This window comes from Oryza brachyantha, chromosome 5 (genome assembly GCF_000231095.2).
Source record: "Oryza brachyantha chromosome 5, ObraRS2, whole genome shotgun sequence".
Lineage (NCBI taxonomy): Eukaryota > Viridiplantae > Streptophyta > Magnoliopsida > Poales > Poaceae > Oryza > Oryza brachyantha.
Window position 1 is genome coordinate 5,592,488 of NC_023167.2, and position 22,313 is coordinate 5,614,800.

The 22,313-nt window shown below is 39.3% G+C and overlaps 2 protein-coding genes and 1 pseudogene across 2 annotated transcripts; 2 read left to right on the forward strand and 1 right to left on the reverse strand.

Moving 5' to 3' along the window:
* Positions 1 to 529: 529 nt before the first annotated feature.
* On the reverse strand, positions 530 to 2,734 carry LOC102708341 (peroxidase 29-like). Its single transcript, XM_015837032.2, has 2 exons — positions 2,472 to 2,734; positions 530 to 1,476 (listed from the first exon to the last, which is right to left on the reverse strand). The coding sequence occupies exons 1-2, from the start codon at positions 2,727 to 2,729 to the stop codon at positions 736 to 738; spliced, it is 999 nt and encodes a 332-aa protein (XP_015692518.2). The 5' UTR covers positions 2,730 to 2,734; the 3' UTR covers positions 530 to 735.
* Positions 2,735 to 6,975: 4,241 nt separating this feature from the next.
* Positions 6,976 to 9,983, forward strand: LOC102706101. Its single transcript, XM_006654105.2, has 10 exons — positions 6,976 to 7,107; positions 7,208 to 7,249; positions 7,335 to 7,389; positions 7,503 to 7,576; positions 7,677 to 7,807; positions 7,930 to 7,993; positions 8,254 to 8,444; positions 8,789 to 9,319; positions 9,442 to 9,531; positions 9,666 to 9,983. Exons 1-10 carry the CDS (start codon positions 7,083 to 7,085, stop codon positions 9,723 to 9,725), a joined length of 1,263 nt encoding a protein of 420 aa, XP_006654168.1. The 5' UTR covers positions 6,976 to 7,082; the 3' UTR covers positions 9,726 to 9,983.
* An 8,138-nt stretch (positions 9,984 to 18,121) lies between these two features.
* LOC102708622 lies at positions 18,122 to 18,592 on the forward strand (annotated as a pseudogene).
* The last annotated feature ends 3,721 nt before the right edge of the window (positions 18,593 to 22,313 follow it).

The window sequence follows — 22,313 nt, forward strand, 5'->3', positions numbered from 1 at the left end:
TAGCCACACCATATCAAGCCTAAGGCCTAAGGGAATCTAGCCATACTTTGTGAGGCTAACTTGCTAGAAGAGAATCTTATCAAAACTGTGGCCGTACCAAACAGCTACCAAGTTAGACAAAATTATCTAAAGTTAGGCATGACAAACCGTGGTAAAAATATGGTTAGAACCAAACACCTCCTAAATATTGACTTCAAACACCCCCTAAATATCGACGGTGAGAGAGATTAAACTCATCCACAAAGAGGGGCAAAAAGTTAAAAAACAAACCACCTTCTTTCCATGCCTCAACAAATTCTATAGTTTGTCCAGCTAACGCAGCCAAATGCTTGGCCCATTGTTTTGGGCCCAACTGTTTTTGGACATGATGATTTCATCAAATTATTGGTGGGTATTGTTTATGGGCCAGTTTTCTTGAAAATACCACTAAAGTTTTGGTTTCACCAAAATTTCACAATGTAGGAAATCAAAATCCTAACCGGTTTGTAATGGAGCTGAATTGAGATTCTCTACATGGACTTCATATTTGATCTAAAAACATATAAATTCCATTGTTGACAAAGTAAAACATCACTATTCCATTTCATTTAATTTTATTTTCTCCAATCAGCGGACCTGTCGTCACAATCATCTTTAGAGTTATTTTACACGAGATACCAGTTTCATGGTGTAAAATTCGTTTAAAATTTGGTGGATTTTTGAGTAAAATTTCTCCTATTTTTTAAGATCACATCTTCAATTGTTGACGACGTCGCAGTGCTTCCTGATCTCCCCTTCCTCTCCGGTGAGCACCCCGGTCATGGCCAGCTTCACGAACGCCGACGAGAAGGCCTGGAAGAAGCGGCGCCTGTCCGCCGCGAACCGCCGCACGTAGCCCGCCGTGCGCGCGTCCGCGGCCTCGTCGGAGTCGACGACGAAGATGCCGCGCCCGGCCGCCGCGTTCCAGTAGTAGAGGTTGTCGAACCAGCTCGGCGTGGCGTCGCTGAGGACGGGGACGGGCGCCGCGGCGGAGGGGCACGCCAGGCGCAGCGCCGCCTCGAACGCCACGTCGCTGCGCCGGCCCCGGCGCGTGTCGACGTTGACGCAGTGGCCGCCGCCGAGCGTGTGGCTGCCGAGGATGGCGACGGTCTCCTCGACGGTCATGCCCTTGCTCTGGAACATGGCAAGCGCGCCGTCGATGCTGAGGAAGCTGTCCGGGAGCATGGCGTCGGCGTTCTGACGGCTCGCCGCCGTGGCGTCCCTCCGGCCGAGGGGCACGCCGCGGAGGCGGGGGCCGCCGGTGTGCGCCACGGCCGCCCTGGCCGCCAGGACGACGATGTCGGCGCACGACACCTGCCCGGGGCAGGCGCGCTCGACGGCCGCCTTCACGAGGCTGATGGTGGTGACCTCACGGATGCCGAAGTTCTTGTCGGAGCCCAGCTCCGACGTGATGTTCCGCCGCTCGTCGGACTTGAGCAGTATGGAGCCGTCGCATCCCTGAATCACTCAGTGCAGATGATGAAATTCAAAAAAAAAATTTATTGCATTCAGCATAATTTTATTTGAATTCAAAAAGTTTCGCTGAAAATGTTTGTGCATTCTGAGATGACTTCCATCTAAAACATAGGGCCTCATACTTTCGCTTTTGATGCATATAAGCTAAAATTTGAATTTTTAATTTTAAATTTGGAGCTGATTTTAAAGCTTTTTCGTCATAATTTATTATCCAACTTTTGTTTTTAGATCACTAGAGACATATATAAATGTTTGAGTGATTTTATGATCATTGAGAAGGTACTGAATGTATTATTTTTTCTATGTAAATTTTGTACCTCTAGGCATGTTAGGTACCGTGAGGTGTAAAATTTTACATTAAAATTTTAGTACCTCCCGGTATCTATTCAAAAACCGTAAAATTGCTCTTAATGTTTTATTCATAAATTATTTTTTGTTTGCAAATATATCGTTCGATTTTTTTAAAGAAAAACAAACAGTGATGTGATACTCCATTTAACCATTTATCTGCAGTTAAATTTCGATGACCAGTACACACAAATCTATTCACACATGTTTAGTTAGGGAAATTTTTTTTGAGTGTCACGTTAAATGTTTAATCGGATATTAAAATGGGTTTTTGAACACGAATGAAAAAAGTAATTTCACGGCTCGCCTAAAAATTGCGAGACAAATCTTTTGAGCCTAATTAATTCGTCATTAGCACATGCAGGTTACCGTAGCACTTATGGCTAATCGTGAACTAATTAGGCTTAAAAGATTCATCTCATAATTTCTTTCATATGCAATTAGTTTTTTTGTTTCATCTACGTTTAATGCTCTATTTAAATATCCAAATATTCGATGTGATGTTTTTGGGGAAAAAATTTTAGGAACTAAACAAGAACCATACGAATATTAGTTTGTCCATACAAAACAAAATCTATCCACAAATTTTCTGAAACTATTGGCATGCAAACATGCCTGCTGGCCCGTACCTGTACTTGGCAGTCGTGGAAGAGCAGGCGGAGGAGGGCGGCCGGCGAGGTCTGGTCGACGGCGAACACCGGCGCGAGGGCCGTCTCGACGACGAGCTCCAGCTGGGGGCACGACCGCTGGTAGTAGTCGCCGGAGAGGCCGCCGGCGGCGGCGGCCGCCATGGTCGCACCACCAGCTTGTGCTAGCACAAGCAGCACTGCAAGCACGGCAAGAACCGTTCCAGCAACGCTAACCATTGCTCTAATACTAGTGTCCATCTCCATCTTCTTAAGCCCTCACTAATTAATTAACTCGATATCAAGGAGAGGAGTTGCGTAGTATCGTTTGTGTGATCTTTATATTTTGTGTGTGTGGATCGATGAGTAAATTTTAGGCAAAATGATAGCGATATATAAGGGATTTGGAAGATTGGAGAGACTTGGAGGTGATTAACGGAAAAAAACAAATGACATACTTACGAAAAAAAGTAATTTATAAATAAAATTTTTATATACATGTTATGTTATTAGCTATTTAAAAGTAAAGACTAAAAAATACCCACGATAACAAAAACAAAAATCAACTCCAAATTTACTGCTAAGAATTTAAATTTTTGTTTATAATCATAAGCAGAAGCGAAAAGACGAGTTGCGTCGGTGCAAATTAACTCAGGTCAGGTTTTGCTTTTGATTAATTGATTTAGATAAGGGGGTATGAACTAAAGTGGAATAAGATGATGCTAGGAAGCTTGACTCAGATTGGGAGATTCTTCTATATATATATTGTTAGCTGGGGCTATAATTAAGTTGCTGTTTTGATCAAGAGCTTGATACATTTTTTCTTTCTAATTACGTAGAGATTTGAATATCATAGCTAGTAATTAAAATGCCAAAGTAAGTAGCTGCACCCACTTAACTGAAAAACGAAAAGAGGAAAGAACAGTTGATGGTGTGATGGACTGGGTTTACACCTTTAAGGCCAGAATCTGAAGAAAATTGCCATATACATGCAGTATGCAATTGCTCTTTCACAACTTGAATGCTGGAACCCAGTTGAATGCTGTTATCCCAATTGCTGAGATGGACTGACTGTCTAGCTACTAGAGCTCAATTGAATGCTGTTATCCTCGGAAAAGTAGAGGATGTGAAATGTTGGTGCAAACTTGCAATCAGATAATGCTGATACCAACACTTTTAAGCCAATTAGTGACAGCCAGCTTATGACATTGTATAGCGTCTCTTTTGCTTACAAGTCAAAATTCAACTTAAAAAATCAATCCTGAACATTAATGTCTAAAAGTTTTACTTAAAAATTATTTTTTGATTGCTAATAAATCGTACGGTTTATTCTTCTTTTAAGCGAAGCGATGGGAACATGGATCTTTTAACATCAGAGTCAGTTTCCCTTTTCATCTCTCTGCAGTTATGTCTCTTTGCCACACCATATCAACAACCAGGTCACGAATGAAAGGCATATACATAATTCTGTCCACTACTAAGATACAGCAAAACATTAGGATTTTAGGTTATTTTCGTTCCAATTATGTACGTTTGCATGGTCTACTGTTAGGTAGTTGCTCCGACCATATCTACAGTCACCAATTTTTGGGTTAGTTGGCACCACAACCGTATTTTCGCTTATACTTATGTTTATAAGCTCAAATTTAAATTTTTAACTTTAAATTTAGAGTTGATTTTAGTTTTTTCACCAAAGTTTATTTTCTAGTATTGGTTTTAGATCGCTAAGAATATATTTTTTATTTGCAAATATATTATTTGGCTTTTTTATCGCCCCTTGTATCTGATCGTCATCGTAGACCTAAGCCTGACAAAAAAACAAGACTTCAGACGCTACAGGAAGCTAGAATCGTCAAGTTCCAGGTCCATCATCAGAATAAAAACTGGAGTTGCATATGGCTTTCGTGCATACTAGGCAATTGGCATATGGATTATGGATAGTTAATTGGATTGCATGTGCATCCCTGACCACAAGCCTGCAAGCTCTACCGGCTGCACATACTCAATTCCTTATCCAATATCCATAAAAAAAGTAGCAGGAGAAACAATAAACTCAAAATTATAAATAAAAAGAACAATGATATCATAATTATATAGTAGCAAATAGTGAAATGATGTGTGTGTATATATATATATATCAAAACTAATATGTGCACCACTTAGAATAAGTTATTATATGCCCCATCCTCTCATAAGGCCTAAACCCTCTCTCACCCACTTCTAAAGGCCCAAAACGTCTCTTCTAGCCTGGTCAAAGCTCTCTCCCGCCGGTCAAACCTGTCCTTTGACTTTTCTTCACACCTCACCTTTGTCAACTCCCATCTATTTGAAAAGTACAGTAACACGAAGGTAAAAATACAATAACATGCCTTATAAAATACAGTAACAACGTCAAAATATAGTTATGACAGGCCTAGTTTTTTAAATCACATTTTTTTAACCAATGTGGTTAAAACGGTTTTGAAAATAATATAAAACACATGAGATATTGCTCTTTGAAGATTGAGAATACAATATTTTTAGCTCTCTCACATGCATTAGTTGTACTGTAGCAATAGTATACAATCATGATGTTACTGTACTTCTATCGTGATGTTACTGTATTTCTATCACGATGTTATTGCAATTGTGCAACACACATGTTACTGCACGTATATCGTGATGCTATTGCATTTCTATCACGACGTTTCTACAATTGTACAGTAACAATACACATATTTTATAGCAATATAGTGTTATTACTACATAGAAGACGCACTGTTACTGTATTTATAGATATTTCTTAAGATTTCGAACTTTAAGCAACTTTATCTCTCACCTTATATATTATTTTTAAGAACTTTTGTACCATATTATTGAAAAAAATTGTTTTAAAAAAAGTAGATCCCTCACGGGTATGTTTCGACGTTCTTACCAAGGGGTGAATATATTAGTCTTTATATATATATATATATATATATATATATATATATATATATATATATATATATATATATATATATATATATATATATATATATATATATATTCGAGCTTGGTGCAGGTTACCTACGGATAAAAATTAAAATCTATCTACTGCCCATTAGTAGTCGAGTCATAGCCAAGCATGCCCACAGACAAAATTACATTCATTCCCATATTCGTCAGGTTAGGTACCCACGGATACCATACCTGTGGGCAAAGTTCCCGTCCCTATGAACAGGTGTCCACACTGTTAAGTTCGAACGCTCTATTGCTTTAACACGCTTTGCAGAGTAGAACAAAATTCACATTAGAGATACCGTAAGTGACTAAAATTGCTATGATTTAAATTCATTAGCACTTACGCATACAATAAAAAAGTAAAAAAATACATTTTATATCCCTAGACTGCAAAACTGGACACCATTCACACTTCACGTTTCATCTTTTGACTAAATTCAAAGAGTTTTTTTATGCCATGACACTAATGCGGGAATGTGCTGTAATGCTGAAATATATTAATTACTAAAAGTCATAAATGATCTAGAAAAATTCTCAAAAATATAACTTTGTCCATGGAGTATACATAACCATTATATTCCTACAAGCAACATAAAATATAATTTTACCACAAATGCTTAAATCTGAATAAACCATATTTTAAGAGAATACTAAACTTTAATCACTTTGGACAAAATTGATGTAACCTCTAATTTATCCAATTTGTTGCTACTACTTTTTAAATTTCTTTACTTTAGTAATAGTTTTGAAAATCCACATAGATAACCCATGGCTGAATTGCACTTGAATTTAAAAAATGCTAATTAAGCAAAAAATATAGAAAGTATTTCAGTTGCACACTTGTGTATGTTGAATCTGCATAAACTATAACCATTGCAAGACAATGGCTATTCCAAGCAAAAAAAATCATTTTATACTCCATACTTTCATATTATAAGTTACTAAGTCAAACCTCTTCAATTTTGACCAAATTTATGGAAAAATTTTCTCAAAAATAAATATACTCTACAAATATATTCAATTGTAGATTTAATTAATGTAATTATGTGTTGTGGATGTTAATAATTTTTTTTAATAAAGTCGGCCAAACTTGAAGACATTTGATTAAGGATACACCCAAAGTAATTTATAATATGAAATAAAGGGAGCACAAGTTATATACCCATTTCATGTAGATCAATTATTACTTTTGCAGCTCATAAAAACAAAATCAGTGTTCTATATACCTTATAGAATATATTCTTGAATCCATTTACAAATTTTTAAAATTCAAAAGAAATTTTAACCTTAAAACATGATGTCATGTCATCCCAAACCACTTTGAATCAAGTCAAGCAATGAAAAGTTTAAGAGTAAACAGTATACGCCAGAAAAATACTATGACCTATTCATGGTCAGCTTTGATTGGAACGAATTGCTGAGGTTGTTAGAGCATCATTTGTGTGTGTGGCCGTGTATGAGGCTAGGAGACAAATATACTCTTCCAATGGTCCCATTAGAACAAGTGGTTACAGATAGCCAGAAGTCCTGCTTGCCCAAATAATATCCACCAGTTGCAGCTCTTCTCTATGCTCTGGAATGTTAGAACTGGAAGGCTTCTGAGCAGCACCAAGCAGGAGATTTTCAGGAACTATGCCTGGCAGCATCCATGTATCAGGTATTTTTTTTTTCTGTTATGGTTTCAGTATCTGGAGAAAATCATCTGAATATTCTATTGGAAGCACAAAATTGACTTTCTTCAGTCTCTTAATCTGCAGCTGCTCAACCATCAGCTGGCACAGCTCCTCTGTTCTTGCAAGGTTTGGCCTCAATAATCACCCATTTTTCCACTGGTATTTATTACAACATTGCAAATAAACCAAAACGAGAGTACACTGGGTGCAGTTGCATTGGGCAAAAGAGAGTACAGTGGAAGCATAGGACAAGGCGAATTCTCATTGTGAGTTCTGAATTTCTGCTTTCTTTCATCAAATTGCATTAAAATCACCCTTATTGTATGCAAAGGAAAATTTGCAGCATGTCTCACACAAACTATATATGATATGTGAGCAGCCCAGTTACATCACTGCGTGAAAGTATGGTGATGCTGCTGTACAACACAGACAAGTCATTAATATCACAAGCAGGTTTTTTATGTTGGCTCATTGTCCTTCTAATTCTACTTAGCCCTCATAAATAATCAAACATCAAATGTTCACTGTTTTAATCTCCCGTAAATCTCCACAGAATTAAAGACTAAAGCGGTTGTTGAGTCAGGAACTATGGATGTTGTTTTCAGTCTTGACAATGGAGGAAGCATTATTCTCAGGCTTCAGTTCCTTCTCAGTGATGAAGACCGCAAACGGGTCCAAGAAATGGTAATGTGGTCCTTTTTAGTCTATTTTTATGTTTAGTTCAAACCACAATTGCCTTTTTGGATTGGCTAATAGAATTCTAAGTTAATCTGACGTATTTCGCATGTGTTTATACCTTTATTCAGAGGAATTCTGCAGTGAAAAGAAAGCAGCAAGAGCTGCTTTCTGATGGCTATGGACTTTCTCAAGGTAACTTGTAAAATAGTGTTCCAAATGTCTCATTTTTTTGTAGCAAACACACTTTGGAGATCCACTGTACAGACTATATGCTTCAGGAGTGCCAATTTTAATCAGTTAATGTCTTAGTTAAAGGGCACATAATAATTAATCCATATGTATTGGTACTTAAAATAATGTCAGATGTATACTATATAAGTCTGTGCAACTGATAAATACATAATTTGTATGGACAATTTTTTTCTCATATAGGTTACTTTCAACTTTTTCAGACATTCCAAGCGAAGGATGTCAACCTACACTTAGGAAGAGCATGTCACTGGATGATTTGCAGGAGAAGGCTGTTTTGTCTGCAAATACTGCAGATTCGCAGATGGAGGACGCAAGAGACTCACTAATGCAAAGTGAATTAAGTAGTGCAGTGAAGAAAATGATAAGTGCCCTCGAAAGCAGCTCTCCACAGGTAAAACATCGATTCAACAGACCAATAACGCAGAGCAAAACCACTCCTAGTATACTACCTTGATCATAAATACTTGATGTTTATGATAAGATTTAGTCAAACTTAAAAACTCTGACCATCAATAGTTTCGCAAATGCTTAGTTTAAAAGGAAAGAAATGGTATGCAGATATTTGACTTGAGAAATATTGTAATACTATCGTAAACTTATTAGATTTTATAAACTACTCTAATACAAAACTTAAGGTCAAAGTTTTAAAAGTTTGACCAAAACTTACCATAAACATCAAATATTTACAATCAGAATGACTACAATTCATCTATACAATCTTCTGTCGTCTTGCAGGTTCTGACGAGGATCAAATCAGAGAGTTCATTAAAAGGACCGTCTACTTCTTCAGAAAATTCCACCCAGTATTCTTCGGACAAATCATCTAGTTCAGTTGCAGCACAGCAAGTCTCAGGCCATACAGAGGCTGGGACTTCAGGCAAAGCACAGCTTCTTTGTGATGATAAAATTTCCAGTTCCAGGCCAGGAAAGCAGATTCTGCTCAGCAACAAAAGATCAAATGCATCTGGACAACAGGCCACATCCGAAGGCAGAATCCGTAGGTTATTCAGAGAAAAGGACATGGACAATTCAGAGACGGTGATGATCACAAGACAGAACCGAAGCAAGAAGCGATCGACGCCGAAGCGTCGTCGCGCCATTGGTCCTTACTGGCTTGAACACATACACCCCCATGTCTGCATCACTACTGCAAGCAGGCAGCTGAGAGAGCTTGTGGAGCTCGAGCCACCCTTAGACTCGTTCCTGTTGATAGGACAGTTTGATACCAAGAAGCCAAATCTGAAGGTAGTTAGTATGCAAGATCAGGTATGAAACTGTTAAGCTGGTGTTGATTTTGGCTGCTGGTGCTGTGTCAGTTTCAGCTTAGGTAGCCTGCCTGCTACCTGAAACTTGTGCTCACATGTCAAAACTTGCTGAATGTGAAGCAGGGCACATGTGAGGATAAAAGCAAGAATTCCATGGTTTCTGCTCGAGGTGGCCATGGCTTTCCAGTGTTGGATGGGTGGTTGATCAATCAGGCAAGTCATTCTGTCAGTGTCAGTGTGTCTTGGTCTTTTTCCTGTCTGGGTAGTAGCATTTTGTTATGGCTTTGTGTTGCAGAGCTGGTCATTGAGTTGCTAACTGCTGTAGTTGAATCTATTATGATGTGCAGGGCGTGCGTGTTGTTATTGTGATTATAGCTTGCGGAGCAATATTTCTGAACAACAGATAAGAGCGCGTAGCAGGATGCAGCAGCAGTTGCATTTTCGTCAGGCCAAGGGCAATGAATTCAGTTGTTGACAGTACTGTAACTAGTGCCTGCATCTTTGACGTGTAGTTCATCACGGCTTTGTCAGATTAAAAATTTACTCTTTTAGAGAGAGAGAGAGAGAGAGATGATTAAAACTATATTTACGCCTGCCTAATGGTTGTGCATCGCATGGACACATCGTAATTCTCCTCCTGTGTTCAATGAAATCTTGTCCATGTATGATCTGATTAACTGTTGCTTTGGTTAATTCGCCCAAAACTCTCAATAACCCTCTGATGATCGGATCACCATGATGCGTTCAAGACCCTATTAATAGATGATAATATCTCTCTCAGGCAGAGAATTGTTCCGTCTTCATCATGTACCTCTGCTTATTGAAATACGAGCATTTTTCCCAGACTTAAAAGAGGTACCATGAGTTATCACTGTTTTTTTATATAAAATTTGGTATTTTCTCGTATCTAAGTTACCAAAAGATATCAAATTTTACATAAAAAACAGTGATACCTCCTGGTATCTTCTCAGGTACAGTGAAATTCTCATGAAATATGCTACTGCCTGTGCTATGTAAGCGCCCTAGTAGGACAGCAGTGGTGCACAGAAAACCATTTCATGTGAACAGATAATGTGAAGTAGGCCGCATTCAGGAGTTAGTTTGTAACCGGCCAAAAATAGTAGCACCTGATTAATATATAATTAATTAATTATTAATTATAAAAATAGAAAAATATACTAATCTGATTTTTAAAATTAACTTTCAGATATATCTTTTTTTTTAAAATATAATGTTTAGCAATTTAAAAAACGTGCACATGAAAAAAGATGAAATATGAGTTAGTAGTGTAGGTTGCCGAACACGGCCGTAATGTATGTGGATTGACAATGAATTTTCATAGACGGTAATACTGAGACATAATATAGGATAGCCACTCCAATAGGGAAGCCCTTTTATGGGCTTAAAAGCGACTTCAAGATTTAACATATGCCTCCGCATAGTAAAATTTGGTAAACTTGAGAAAAAATGGTTTCTAATGGACTTTCCAAACAGGTTGTCTTGCTATCCAATTTGGCAAACTCATCTGCTCACTAGATTTCACAAGTCATTCAACCTTGCTAAACGTGTGCCTCACCACCTCTCTCCCCTCAACCACCCTCTAGACTTTTTAGTGACATATGTGACCTAGTAAATTTGGAGAATAGAGAGGTTGTTGTAGCAAATAAAAATATGAAGAGTAATCTTTTGCTAAGCTTGATAAACGGGTAAATGGAGAGTAAGATTTAGAGACGGTTGGGTTTGCTCTAATGTGGGTTGATTGGCGGTACTGACCATTGATAAGGTGCAACATTGTATCTATGAACTAAGGTGGTGTTTAGATTGAGAAAATTTTTGGGAGAAGTGTCACGTCAAATGTTTGACCGGATGTCGGAAGGGATTTTCGGACATGAATTAAAAAACGAATTCCACCGCTAGCATAGAAACCGCGAGACGAATCTTTTGAGCCTAATTAATCCATCATTAGCACATGTTGATTACTGTAGAACTTATGGCTAATCATGGATTAATTAGACTTAAAAGATTCGTCTCAAGATTTCTTTCATAACTGTGTAATTAGTTTTTTGGTTTATCTACGTTTAATGCTTTATTTAGGTGTCAAAAATTCGATGTAATGTTTTTGAAACTAAACAAGTCCTAAGTGAGATTGGATATAAAGTGTCCATGACGTCCGAGGTAGTTTGTGCAAAGGTAAACTGTACTCGAGATGCTTCTTCTTCTCTGCCTCTACTAGATAGCGTTAGCGACTAAATATACTAGGGGTCAGAAGCTGTCAGATCTGAATCGATTGGTTCCAGCCAAAGCTAGGGACAAGGAGACGAAGGAGCTAGTTGAAGGTGGATGTGAACAAGGGGTTCAAGATCAACTCAGTGCAGTTCTTTTTAGTTGGCAAGGCTTGCCAGTCAGCTGAAGATTGAGGCATAGTCTTCTAATATTTTATTTTCTCTTTTTTTTTGTTGTTCCTCGGTTATGAGATTTGGAATCTTAAGTATTCGTGTAACCTTTGGCTGTCTGTATCAACTTGTGGATATACAGGTTATATCCATTATCTAAACAATTATAGAAAAAATTGCAAACAAATATGGGAGCGAGGGCAATGGTGAGCTAGGAATTGACTGCCAAATTGGCTTGATTGATGTTTTGTAGGCACGATGGCGTACAACGTTGAGATGGGCTCATGGTGGGCCAAGTGAAGGCGCGTATTCGGATTAGTGACGAGAAAACATGGAGACTGGCTGGGCTGCAAGAACAATGTTGATTAGATGCTAGGACTAGCCTTCCCTTGCTTCTGCCATTCGAGAAGCTCTTATCTTAGAGTATGCTCAACAACTCATCTTAATCTGGTCGTTTGAATTACCATCTAAAAAATTCATCCTTCATATTTATTTGTACTCCAATATATTATCTATATCGCGTCCTCCATATCAACCCAACCATATTCTATTAATCTATATAAACTATTCATTTTCCTTTAAACATATCCTACTCGAGGAATAGTCTTGCATCCACATTTGGAGTCAGGAGAGACACTTCAAATTTGAAGTTCTCTCTCCCCATATGAATGATGGCTAAAAGTACAGGGATGTGCTGGATAACCTGCTAGTTTTTGCCCTTCATACAGTATGACATATATGAGTTGTTGGATATGCTCTAGGAACCATGATTTTGATGGCTTTAATGTCGATGCACTTGTAACCGGTAAACCATAAACCCCCTAACCTTAATGAAATTTGGCTGGCCTTTTGTTTGACCGACTTGGCAAAAAGAAAAAAGACCATGCCACAAGGAAGGGAGCTAACTAGTGATAGGAGATACTACCTCCGTTTCATAATGTAAGATTTTCTAGCGTATCCTACATTCATATAGATATCAATGAATCTAGACATATATATAAACAATATATATTGGTTAATAGATAAATCTAAGCATAGCTAAAACTTCTTACATTATGAAACGAAGGGAGTAGCAAATGTAGGGGTATACATGGGGATTACCTTGCACCTCCATGTCACATGTTGGGAGTGGTCATGGTAATTTTCTTAGGGCCATGGGCGGAAATGTGAGAGCACGGCCCATAGGATGCACTGTGCATATCTTTTATTTGGATATCTTTTATTTGGATGCAGATTTAACAATTGCTATGTTCATTGTTACCGCTTTGCCCACGAAGGATGGATCATCAATTCGGTAGCTTGTTTTAAAGCTTGAAGTATTATCTAAATTATTAAAAGCATGGTAAAACAATATGATCGTGTCTTGGACATCCAATCCTTATCAAAATATCAGATGCTATCAATTGCAATAAGATTCGTGTCCATCCGATTGTCTTGCACTTTCCTCCATTGATAGTCTTAATTAACATAACCACAACAACAAAATCAGACTTGTTTGATGACACCATAACAATGCATCCTATGGCCTATACAAGTGCCTTGACCTATGCTTCTCTTTTTCATTCACCAACCCTCGATTGCTTCCCGTTGTTGACTTGTTGTCATAGATACCTCATAGGTAAATAGACATTATCGATATTTTGTATCGACAATAATATATGGGGTGGCACAAGAGACTAAAAGTACAATGGTGCACAGGAGATGTCACGCCCAGAAATTTATACCAATTTCTAAACAATAACATGTATTAAATCTCAGTCCAGAAATCAGCCCGAGTACATACTATGACAAATTAATACACAGTTCCACGACTTAAAAACAAACAAAAACAATTATCTATCGAAATGCAGCGAAAAAGAAAAACAAGACTAGAACCATCTAATCTTCAGCTTCAGCTGCCGATGACGGCTCCACACCACATGCATTCTTGACAGTGGACTAAACCTCACTTCAACCTTCAGAACCAATACCTTCTGACTCAGGCTCTGACACTTGCTCTGGTGGGGGAAAAATTAAGCAAGGCTAAGTACAAACCACCGTACTCAACAAGTAATACCCAAGAGGGGAATGATAATGAATGCAATTGGATAATAAAGATAGGCTAAGGTTAAATTGCACAAAAGCGGCAGTAATTTAGCAAAACAGTAAATAAAATAGACTGAAATAAAGTAAAGTAAAGAGTTAAAATAAACATCCACTGTTCAACATTACACCACGTTGCAACAGACCCAGACCGCTGTCGAACGTTACACCACGTAGCGACAGGGTCAACCCTCTATCCAACGTTACATCACGTTGCGACAGACCCAAACCACTGCCAACGTTACACCATGTTGACAGAGTCAAACCATTTCCAAGATTAATCAGGTTATTAATGGTTCAACTAATCCCAGCGAATCTGTCAGTTCGCCCCATAACCGCGGGCATGGTTATTCGAATAGTTTCACTCTCCAGAGGTGTACAACTTTACCCATAAGACATGGCTCCCAAGCATGTTACCATGCCCCAACGTATCACCACGATACCTCAGTATGGAAACCATGATAAGACCTTTCACCTAATCCTCCCTAGACAATCGCACCACACTTCAGGTTTCGCCCCCTCCTTTACACCAAGTCGGGCAGCCCCCTCTTGTGCCTAGGTGAACCCGGAAGCAGCATAGGACCATTGCTACACCATGATTCCCATCCATACTCCATCACGCCCACCCTTGCCTAGTTACGTCGAATTGGGACGAGCTAGACTACAAGTCTCACCGTTGCCCACTCTGGCTTGTGGTTAGTACGTGTAAGACTTCCAGGGTTTCCTGAGATCCGGTCCTTAATTGCTATGGGCACGACTCTCAAAACCATGCACCCATAGCCCACCATAAGCAATATTTTAGTTGTATTAATACACATCGGGAAATTCATCATGACCATAACCATTAAAGGTCTATAAAGTATAACAGTTATTAAATGATAATTGGTGAGCCAGTTGAACTAAGCATGGCTAACCATTGCCTAGAACTATTTCTAGTCAAATTAACCCTAGGATAACAATAATAATAAGTGAAAATCAACGGATATAAAAGTAATTACCCAATAGATAAATACAATAAATAGATTTGCATAAAACAATGCATGTTTGAATGTAAAGCGGGGGAATTTTATAATCATGGGATCAATATGATCAAAGAAGAGTGCCACTTGCCTTGCTCTAACCCATGAGGAACTTCGGCGATGAATTCGGGAACGAGCGACGCTTCAACGGGGTCAAAACCTACGACAAACAGAGCAAAACAAGCAAAAACAGGCTATAAAGCTACTGAAACAGAGAAAGAAACTATTTTTAATGGATTCTTGGCATTTTTCTGGATTTAATGAAACTTGAATGGACTAAAATGGAGACTAGATGAATTAGTTATGAATTTTAGAAGTTTAATTGTGTTTTTAAACTAAACAGAAAACCTTAATTATTTATTGCGCAATAATTGCTGACAGCTGGGACCCACATGGCGGTGTGAGAGAGAGGGAGAGGGAAGGCTGACACGTGGGCCCGCGCGGGAAAGAGAAAGGGAGTGAGCTGGCGGGCGGGTCCACGAGGCAGTGAGGAGAGGGAGTATGACGGGTGGGGCCCGCGGAGAGAGAGGGAGCTGGCGCCCGAAAGATAGGCCCCACTGGCCAGTGGCACAAGATAGAGGAGAGGGAGGGGAGATTGGCTCGGCCAAAACAGAGAGGGGGCGGCGACAGCGCCGGCGGCAGCGCCGGCGATAGCCGAGGAACAGCGGACGGTTGCGCAGCGGAAGCGGACGACGGCGGAGGGCGGGGAGGTTGTTGGCGGCGTGGTCGGGGAAAGCAGGATGGCGGTTGGCAACGCCTGGGGAAAACGGAGGTGGTTGTGGGATGCGCGTGGCGCGATCGGGATGCGGCGGCAACGCGGCACGGAGAAGAGCGGCGGCGGCGAAGCGGCACCGGGGAAAGGAGGGAGGAGCGGCGCGAGCACGGCGGGGTGGCACGGCCGAGCACGGCGGCGGCGGCGCGCTAGCGGTGCGGGGCGAGGTGGCGAGGGCGCGGCACGGTGGCGAGCGCTAGCGCGACGCGGCGGCAGCGGAGAGCGGCGACGTCGCTGGGTGGTGCGGCCAAGAGGAGGCGGATGACGACGGCGTGACGTGGCTTTGGCGTGGGCGACTGGAGGGAGACGACGGGGCTGACAGGTGGGGTCCACCTGTCGGCGACCAAGAGGGAGGCGAAGGGAACCTGGGCGCGAGGGAGTTGGGCTGCGGCCTCTGGACGGCCCGGTGCGGGGGAGAGAGAGGAAGGGGAGAGCGGGCCGAGCTAGGCCGGGAGAAGAGCTGGGCCGGCCCAGAGAAAAAGGAGGGAGGATGGAAGGCGCGGGAGGCGATGAGGACTTCGAGCGCAAGTTGGGCCGCAGCTCGAGAAATTTGCGAACAGCACAAGTATCCGCATAATAGAACCAAATCGTGAACAAATCAAAGATTCGTGCGACGAATCAGAACTGAAACGTGAACCTATGAACTGTTAGCGGAACAGCGACAGGAGTTAACGACCCGTTAAATTGATATTTAACGACTCGCTAAACTGGAAACTAAACGACTTTAACGTAAAATCAATCTACGTGTACGAAATTGAATTTCATACTGTAGATCAATCTCACGCTAGCTAATTAGATTAGAAAATCTAAGCAATTAAACAGTAGATGAAGGATAGATTTATTCGTATGAGTAAAACGTACGCGAACCTGGGATTTGGTGGAGTGATCAGCGATGGACTGCTGCTGTTCCTCGTTGTTCGGCTAGGAAACCTAAATAATTAAACGGTAGATTAATTTAGATTGATTCGCACGAGGAAAAGACATGCAATCCTGAGATTCGGTGGCGAAAAACGGATCAGGGCTGCTGCTAACATGGATGCAGCAGGGGAGCAGGAGGTGCACAGGAGAGGGAGACGGGGAAGAGAGGTGAGGCTCTAGGAGGTATTTATAGGGGATATCTAGAGATAAATCTAGTTATCCATCTCATATTAAAAATGAATAGATAAAGTTTCAAAGGGATAAGAATTGAAGTCTTAATACTCCCTCCGTTTTATAATGTAAGAAGTTTTACCTATGCTTAGATTTATCTATTAACCAATGTATATTGTTTATATATATGTCTAGATTCATTGATATCTATATGAATTTAGGATACGCTAGAAAATCTTACATTATGAAACGGAGATAGTATATTGGAATTGATTTTATAAGAGAGGAGGTGGGGCTGCTCACGGCTGTGGAGGGGGGAAGGATTGTGCGGCACTGCATGGGGGCAGGGGAGACGTGCGATCGTGAGGCAGGGTGGGAGATCGCACACGCAGGGGGGAGAGGAGGTGCGACCAGGGAGTAGAAAAAGGAAAAGACAAAAAGAAAAGAAAAGAGAAAAAGGGAGAAAGAAAGAAAGGAAAAAGAAAAGAAAGAAGGAGGAAAAAAGAAATTACCTCTAATTTTGCTGATTTTTATTAAGTTTATTAGAGCAAATTTTATTTACTGCAATTCAAATATAAATCATGTTAATTATTTAAAATGTTTTTGGGACATCTTAGAACATCCAAAAAACTTCCAATTAATTAAATTAAATTTATACACTGCTTTTCTCCTGAACTTTAATTAAACAAATTATTTTTAATGCATTATTTAATTGAGTTTTAGCTAGGGTAAAACTCAGGACGTGACAGGAGACCAGGGGTTATCCAGGTTCGGACTCTCAAGATGAGATAATGCCCTACAATGATCCCAAGTATGGCCAGGTCAAAGTCCTCGTAAGCATCACCAAAATGTGGCTCGGTGAACGCCTGATAAACATGATGTGGTGTCTGTCACACCTATAAATTCATTTAATTTCCAAGCTTTACTAAAAAAACACTTGACATAGTACGATTGTGAGTCATCCATAAATGATATATTTAAACAACCAAAGTGCAATATCACCTTATATGTCCATGTGCAGTTTCTTTTGCAAAGTCCACTGTCATAGCAATAACTTACAAAACATCAATCGTTTGAGCCAATACAGAGGTAATCCACGTCGTTATCTTACTTGTAAAGTGAGTGCTGAGTCATATCATTAACCTGCATGCTATCCATGACATATGTGAGATGGTTATAAAAGTTACTTTGAGGATGGTATGTAAGGACATTAGTAGGACTAACAGAAATATCCAAATGTTATGACTCATTATGATCCTAACAGAGCATCCAACTAAGATGACTCATTATGATCCTAACAAAACATACCATCAAAACTAACTCTCCAAAACAATCAAATGAAAATTCTAATCATCACATCTATAAATGCACAAGCACAACGATGACTCTTTGCATTCCTCAAGATCTCAAATTGTAGAGCAAACCCACAACACTAGAATTCCATAGCAATGAAGATCATTCTCGTCATTGCTCTCCTTGCTATCGTCGCAAGTAGCGCATCTGCACAATTTTATGCTTCTAATCAAGCTTATTGGCAATATCCAGTGAACCAGCAGCTCCTTCTGCAGTAGCACATGCTTAACCCATGCAATGAATTTTTAAGGCAACAATGTATTATAGTGACAACTCCTTTCTTGCAATCAACTATGTTTCCACTAAGAAACTGCCAGCTCATACAACAACAATGTTGCCAACAACTCAGGCTAATGGTACAACAGTCTCACTGCCTGGCCATTAGCAGTGTTCAGGCGATTCTGCAACAGCTAAAACTACAACAATTTAGTGGTGTGTACTTTGATCAGGCTCAAGCTCAAGCCCAAGCTCTTCTTGCTTGGAATTTGCCATCTATGTGTGGTATCTACCCTAGCTACTACAGTACTCTTTGCAGTGTTCCCACTGTTGGTGCTGCTTGGTACTAAAGTGTAATAGTTTAAAAGTCATACATCATCATGTGTGACTACTTGAAACATGAGTGACATAAATCTAAATAAATTCAAATGTCTTGCACATTTAAATGACATGTCTGTCTCAATAGATATCCAACTACATTCTGGAAGGCAATTACCATCTCCATGAATCATGTTTACCTTTATAACTTAACGATATGCGTGTTTGGTTTCTTGCATGGAATATGGCTCATATGAGAACATGGGAAAGAGTTTGGTACTCTCATATGCTCACAAACTAGCTGAGCACGAGTATTTCGCTACCACGACTTAACAAAACTTCTGATCTTTCATCCATAGCAAAAGAAATCAACTAGAAACATGGGAAAGCAATACTAGCGCATGTAGGATGTTTCTTCCTAGACACTCTCCACATAATTTTTTAGTGCAAGTTGCAGTCATAGGGATTGATGATACACTCATATAGATGCACACACCGACCTTCTATCAAACCTGACGGCTTCAGGCATGTTGCCATTAGATCTAGTTGTGAACAAGGTTATTTTGCATATGCGAAGCCACATCTGCCCAATCCAACAAGCAGCGATCTGTAGAGATCGAGGTAGATTGGACTGGTTAATGTGCCACGATCACGTAAGACATTGTGTCATGTTTTCTGTTCCCTTTTCTTTTTCTTTTTTTTTTCAGGTTCATATGTTTGTTTGTATTAATTTGGGCAGATTTGATTGATAATATGCCACCTGTCATGCATCTTATTCACAAATTGATCTAGATCATCGTATATATATGGTTCATATACATGAGTTTTTGGTTGGTTTGGCATTGTATACTTTTTTATGGATCAAGAGGTAATGTTGTGCAAATGGTTACCGTCTAATTCAGTGATTTTGTGTAGTCATGATGTCATTGTTTTTTATGTTTTTTCTTATGATGTTATATACATAAAAATCCATCAGTTTAGAGATATATTAACTGTGTCATTGGTCAAGAGGTATTGTTATGTTGTAATCCTATCTTTACAAATGCATTTATTAAGAAATATAAGTTTAACAAACTACAAGATTTTAATATTCTACCAAATGCAAATATTAGCATACTAAAATATAAATATTTATATGATCCTCTAACAAATGAAAATCATGTTGGTTAGCTTAGGTAAATATATGCAACTCGAATTTATGAGTTTTGCCATAAAATTATTCTATACTACAAATTTTGAATTTAGCATCAATTAGCAATTAAAAACACCTAACATACTATGATTATGAGTCATCTATAAATTATATAATTAAACAACCTAAGTGCAATATCGCTTTATATATCCATGTGCCATTCTTTTTTGTAAAGTCCACTGTCATAACAATAAGTTACAAAACATCAACCGCTCGAGCCAATATGGACATAATCCACACCATTATATTTCTTATCTAGTGAGTGGTGAGTGATATCATTATCCTGCATGCTATCCATGACCTATGTGAGATTGTCATAAAAGTTACTTTGAGGATGGTATGTAAGCACATTTGTGGGACCACCTAACATAACATCCAAATGATATGACTCATTATGATCCTAACAAAGCATCCGACTAAAATGACTCATTATGATCCTAACAAATCCCATCAAAATTAATTGTCCAAAACAATTGAATGAAAATTCTATCCATCACATCTACAAATGCACAAGCACCACAATGACCCTCCACATTCCTCACACATCTCAAATTTTAGAGCAAACCCACAACACTAGAATCCCATGGCAATAAAGATCATTTTCATCGTTGCTCTCCTTGCTATTGCCACAAGTAGCACCTCTGCGCAATTTAATCCTTATAATCAAGCCTACTGATAATATCCGATACAATAACAACTTCTTCTACAACAACACGTCATCATGTATGACTATTTGAAACCCGTGTGACATAAATCTAAATAAATTTAATTGTCCTGCACATTTTGATGAACACATCACTCCTTCAGATATACACAACAATCCTTCGCTAGTCATTCAAGGTCCAATCATAAGAGCTTGTGCATGACAATTGAATTTAACGGTGAGCTCATTCCTAATTTCTTCTTTATATGTCATACAATTGTCGTGCGCGAGCTCTTGAGCTCTTGTGATTGGACTTTGAATCACCAACGGAGGATTGTTGTGTATATCCGAAGGAGTGATGTTCTCATCACAGTTAAATGACATGTTTGTCTTAGCATAGATCCAACTACATTGTCAAGGGCAATTATAATCTTCATGAAACATGTTTGCCTTTATAATTTAACAATATGCCTGTTTGGTTTCCTACATGGAACTTCGCTTGTATGAGATGGGAAAGAGTTTGGTTACCCTCACTTGTTTTCAAACTAGCTGAGTATGAGTATTTTGCTGCCTCGAGTTAGCCTTGAGAGAAATGTAACTTCTAGTCTTTGATCCATAGCAAAAATCGACTAGTGCAGACGTTGATGTTGTGGATTTTGTATGCAAGTTGCAGTCACAAGGATTTAATTTATGATATGTTCATATAGATCCCAGGATGCCCCTCTTCTTTTCTTGCCCATGATCATTTTTCTTTCTCTTATTTTTTTGGGTTAATTAGATTTATGCTATTACAAATTTGCCAGTTTTAAAATTTGCCATTACTATTCAACTAATTGTAAGGATGCTATTATAATTTTAGAACTATTTCAGATATGCCATTTTTGGACCAAATTGCCCTTTGCATATACCAAGGGCGCGGTGAACAGCAGAGGGACAATATGGCCCAATTTTTTTAAAAGAATACACCGAAAGGGTATGGAGTGGCATATTTTAAATAGTTCTAAAATTATAATGGCATCCTTACAATTAGTTGAATAATAATGATATATTTCAAAACTAGCAATTTTATAATGACATGGATCTAATTAACCCTATTTTTTCTTTCGTGTGGGCTTCGGAGTCCTTTTAGGACTCTATCCATTGTCCCTACCAGAAGTTCTAATCTAATATATTGTTGGGGGGTATTTAAGCAACCGGGAACCCATGATTTCTCCCTTCATCTAGCCACCGCCACTATGCCTGTTTGCGCTGCACTGCCCCAATAGTGGCACCGTCATCGCCCGGTTGTCGAGTCAATCCACCAGTTTGTGCCGCTGCAGTGTCTACCATTTGTTGTGCGAATTACTTCTTCGCATGTGTGAATCTTCTGTTTCACAATGTGCAGCCACGGGTCTGGTTTCTGTCATTGTTTCTTCCATCTGTTTCATGATCCATGCGACATATCACTTCGACCGTGCGAATATGGGATTTGTGTGTGGTTCTAGTCTGTCTGTGCGAATTTGAGTTTTGTGTGAGATTTGTCGCTGATTTGTTACTATTCATGGAAGTCATTAATGGGTTGTCATGTGAATCTAGTATACATACACAAGTCAGTAATTATGTTCTGCCAACAATCTTTTTTAGCCATCGTTGGATGTTCTGCCTCTGTCACCGAGATTGAAATGGCGACAGTCGTGAACTGTGTTTTCGATAGAAATTATTAACGAGTCATTTCGCATTCAGGGTAACGTTTCATTTTGCTTGCCTTTTCCTTGTTTCATACTCAAATTGCAAAAGAGGACCATGAGTAATAGCTCATACATGAACCCTACCAGACTGTTACCACAACGATTTCGAGGAGTCATTTTTAGAAAAAGAAAGGGAGAATACCAATAGATGCTAAGAGATAAAGATAAACAAAATAAATAACATGAAAAAG

Coding starts and splice junctions, on each gene's coding strand:
- LOC102708341 (XM_015837032.2), bottom strand. CDS start 2,729: ATGGACACTAGTATTAGAGCAATGGTTAGCGTTGCTGGAACGGTTCTT. Junction 1,477..2,471: donor TCCACGACTGCCAAGTACAG/GTACGGGCCAGC, acceptor TGAGTGATTCAG/GGATGCGACGGCTCCATACT.
- LOC102706101 (XM_006654105.2), top strand. CDS start 7,083: ATGCCTGGCAGCATCCATGTATCAG. Junction 7,250..7,334: donor AGCTCCTCTGTTCTTGCAAG/GTTTGGCCTCAA, acceptor CACTGGGTGCAG/TTGCATTGGGCAAAAGAGAG. Junction 7,994..8,253: donor TGGCTATGGACTTTCTCAAG/GTAACTTGTAAA, acceptor CAACTTTTTCAG/ACATTCCAAGCGAAGGATGT.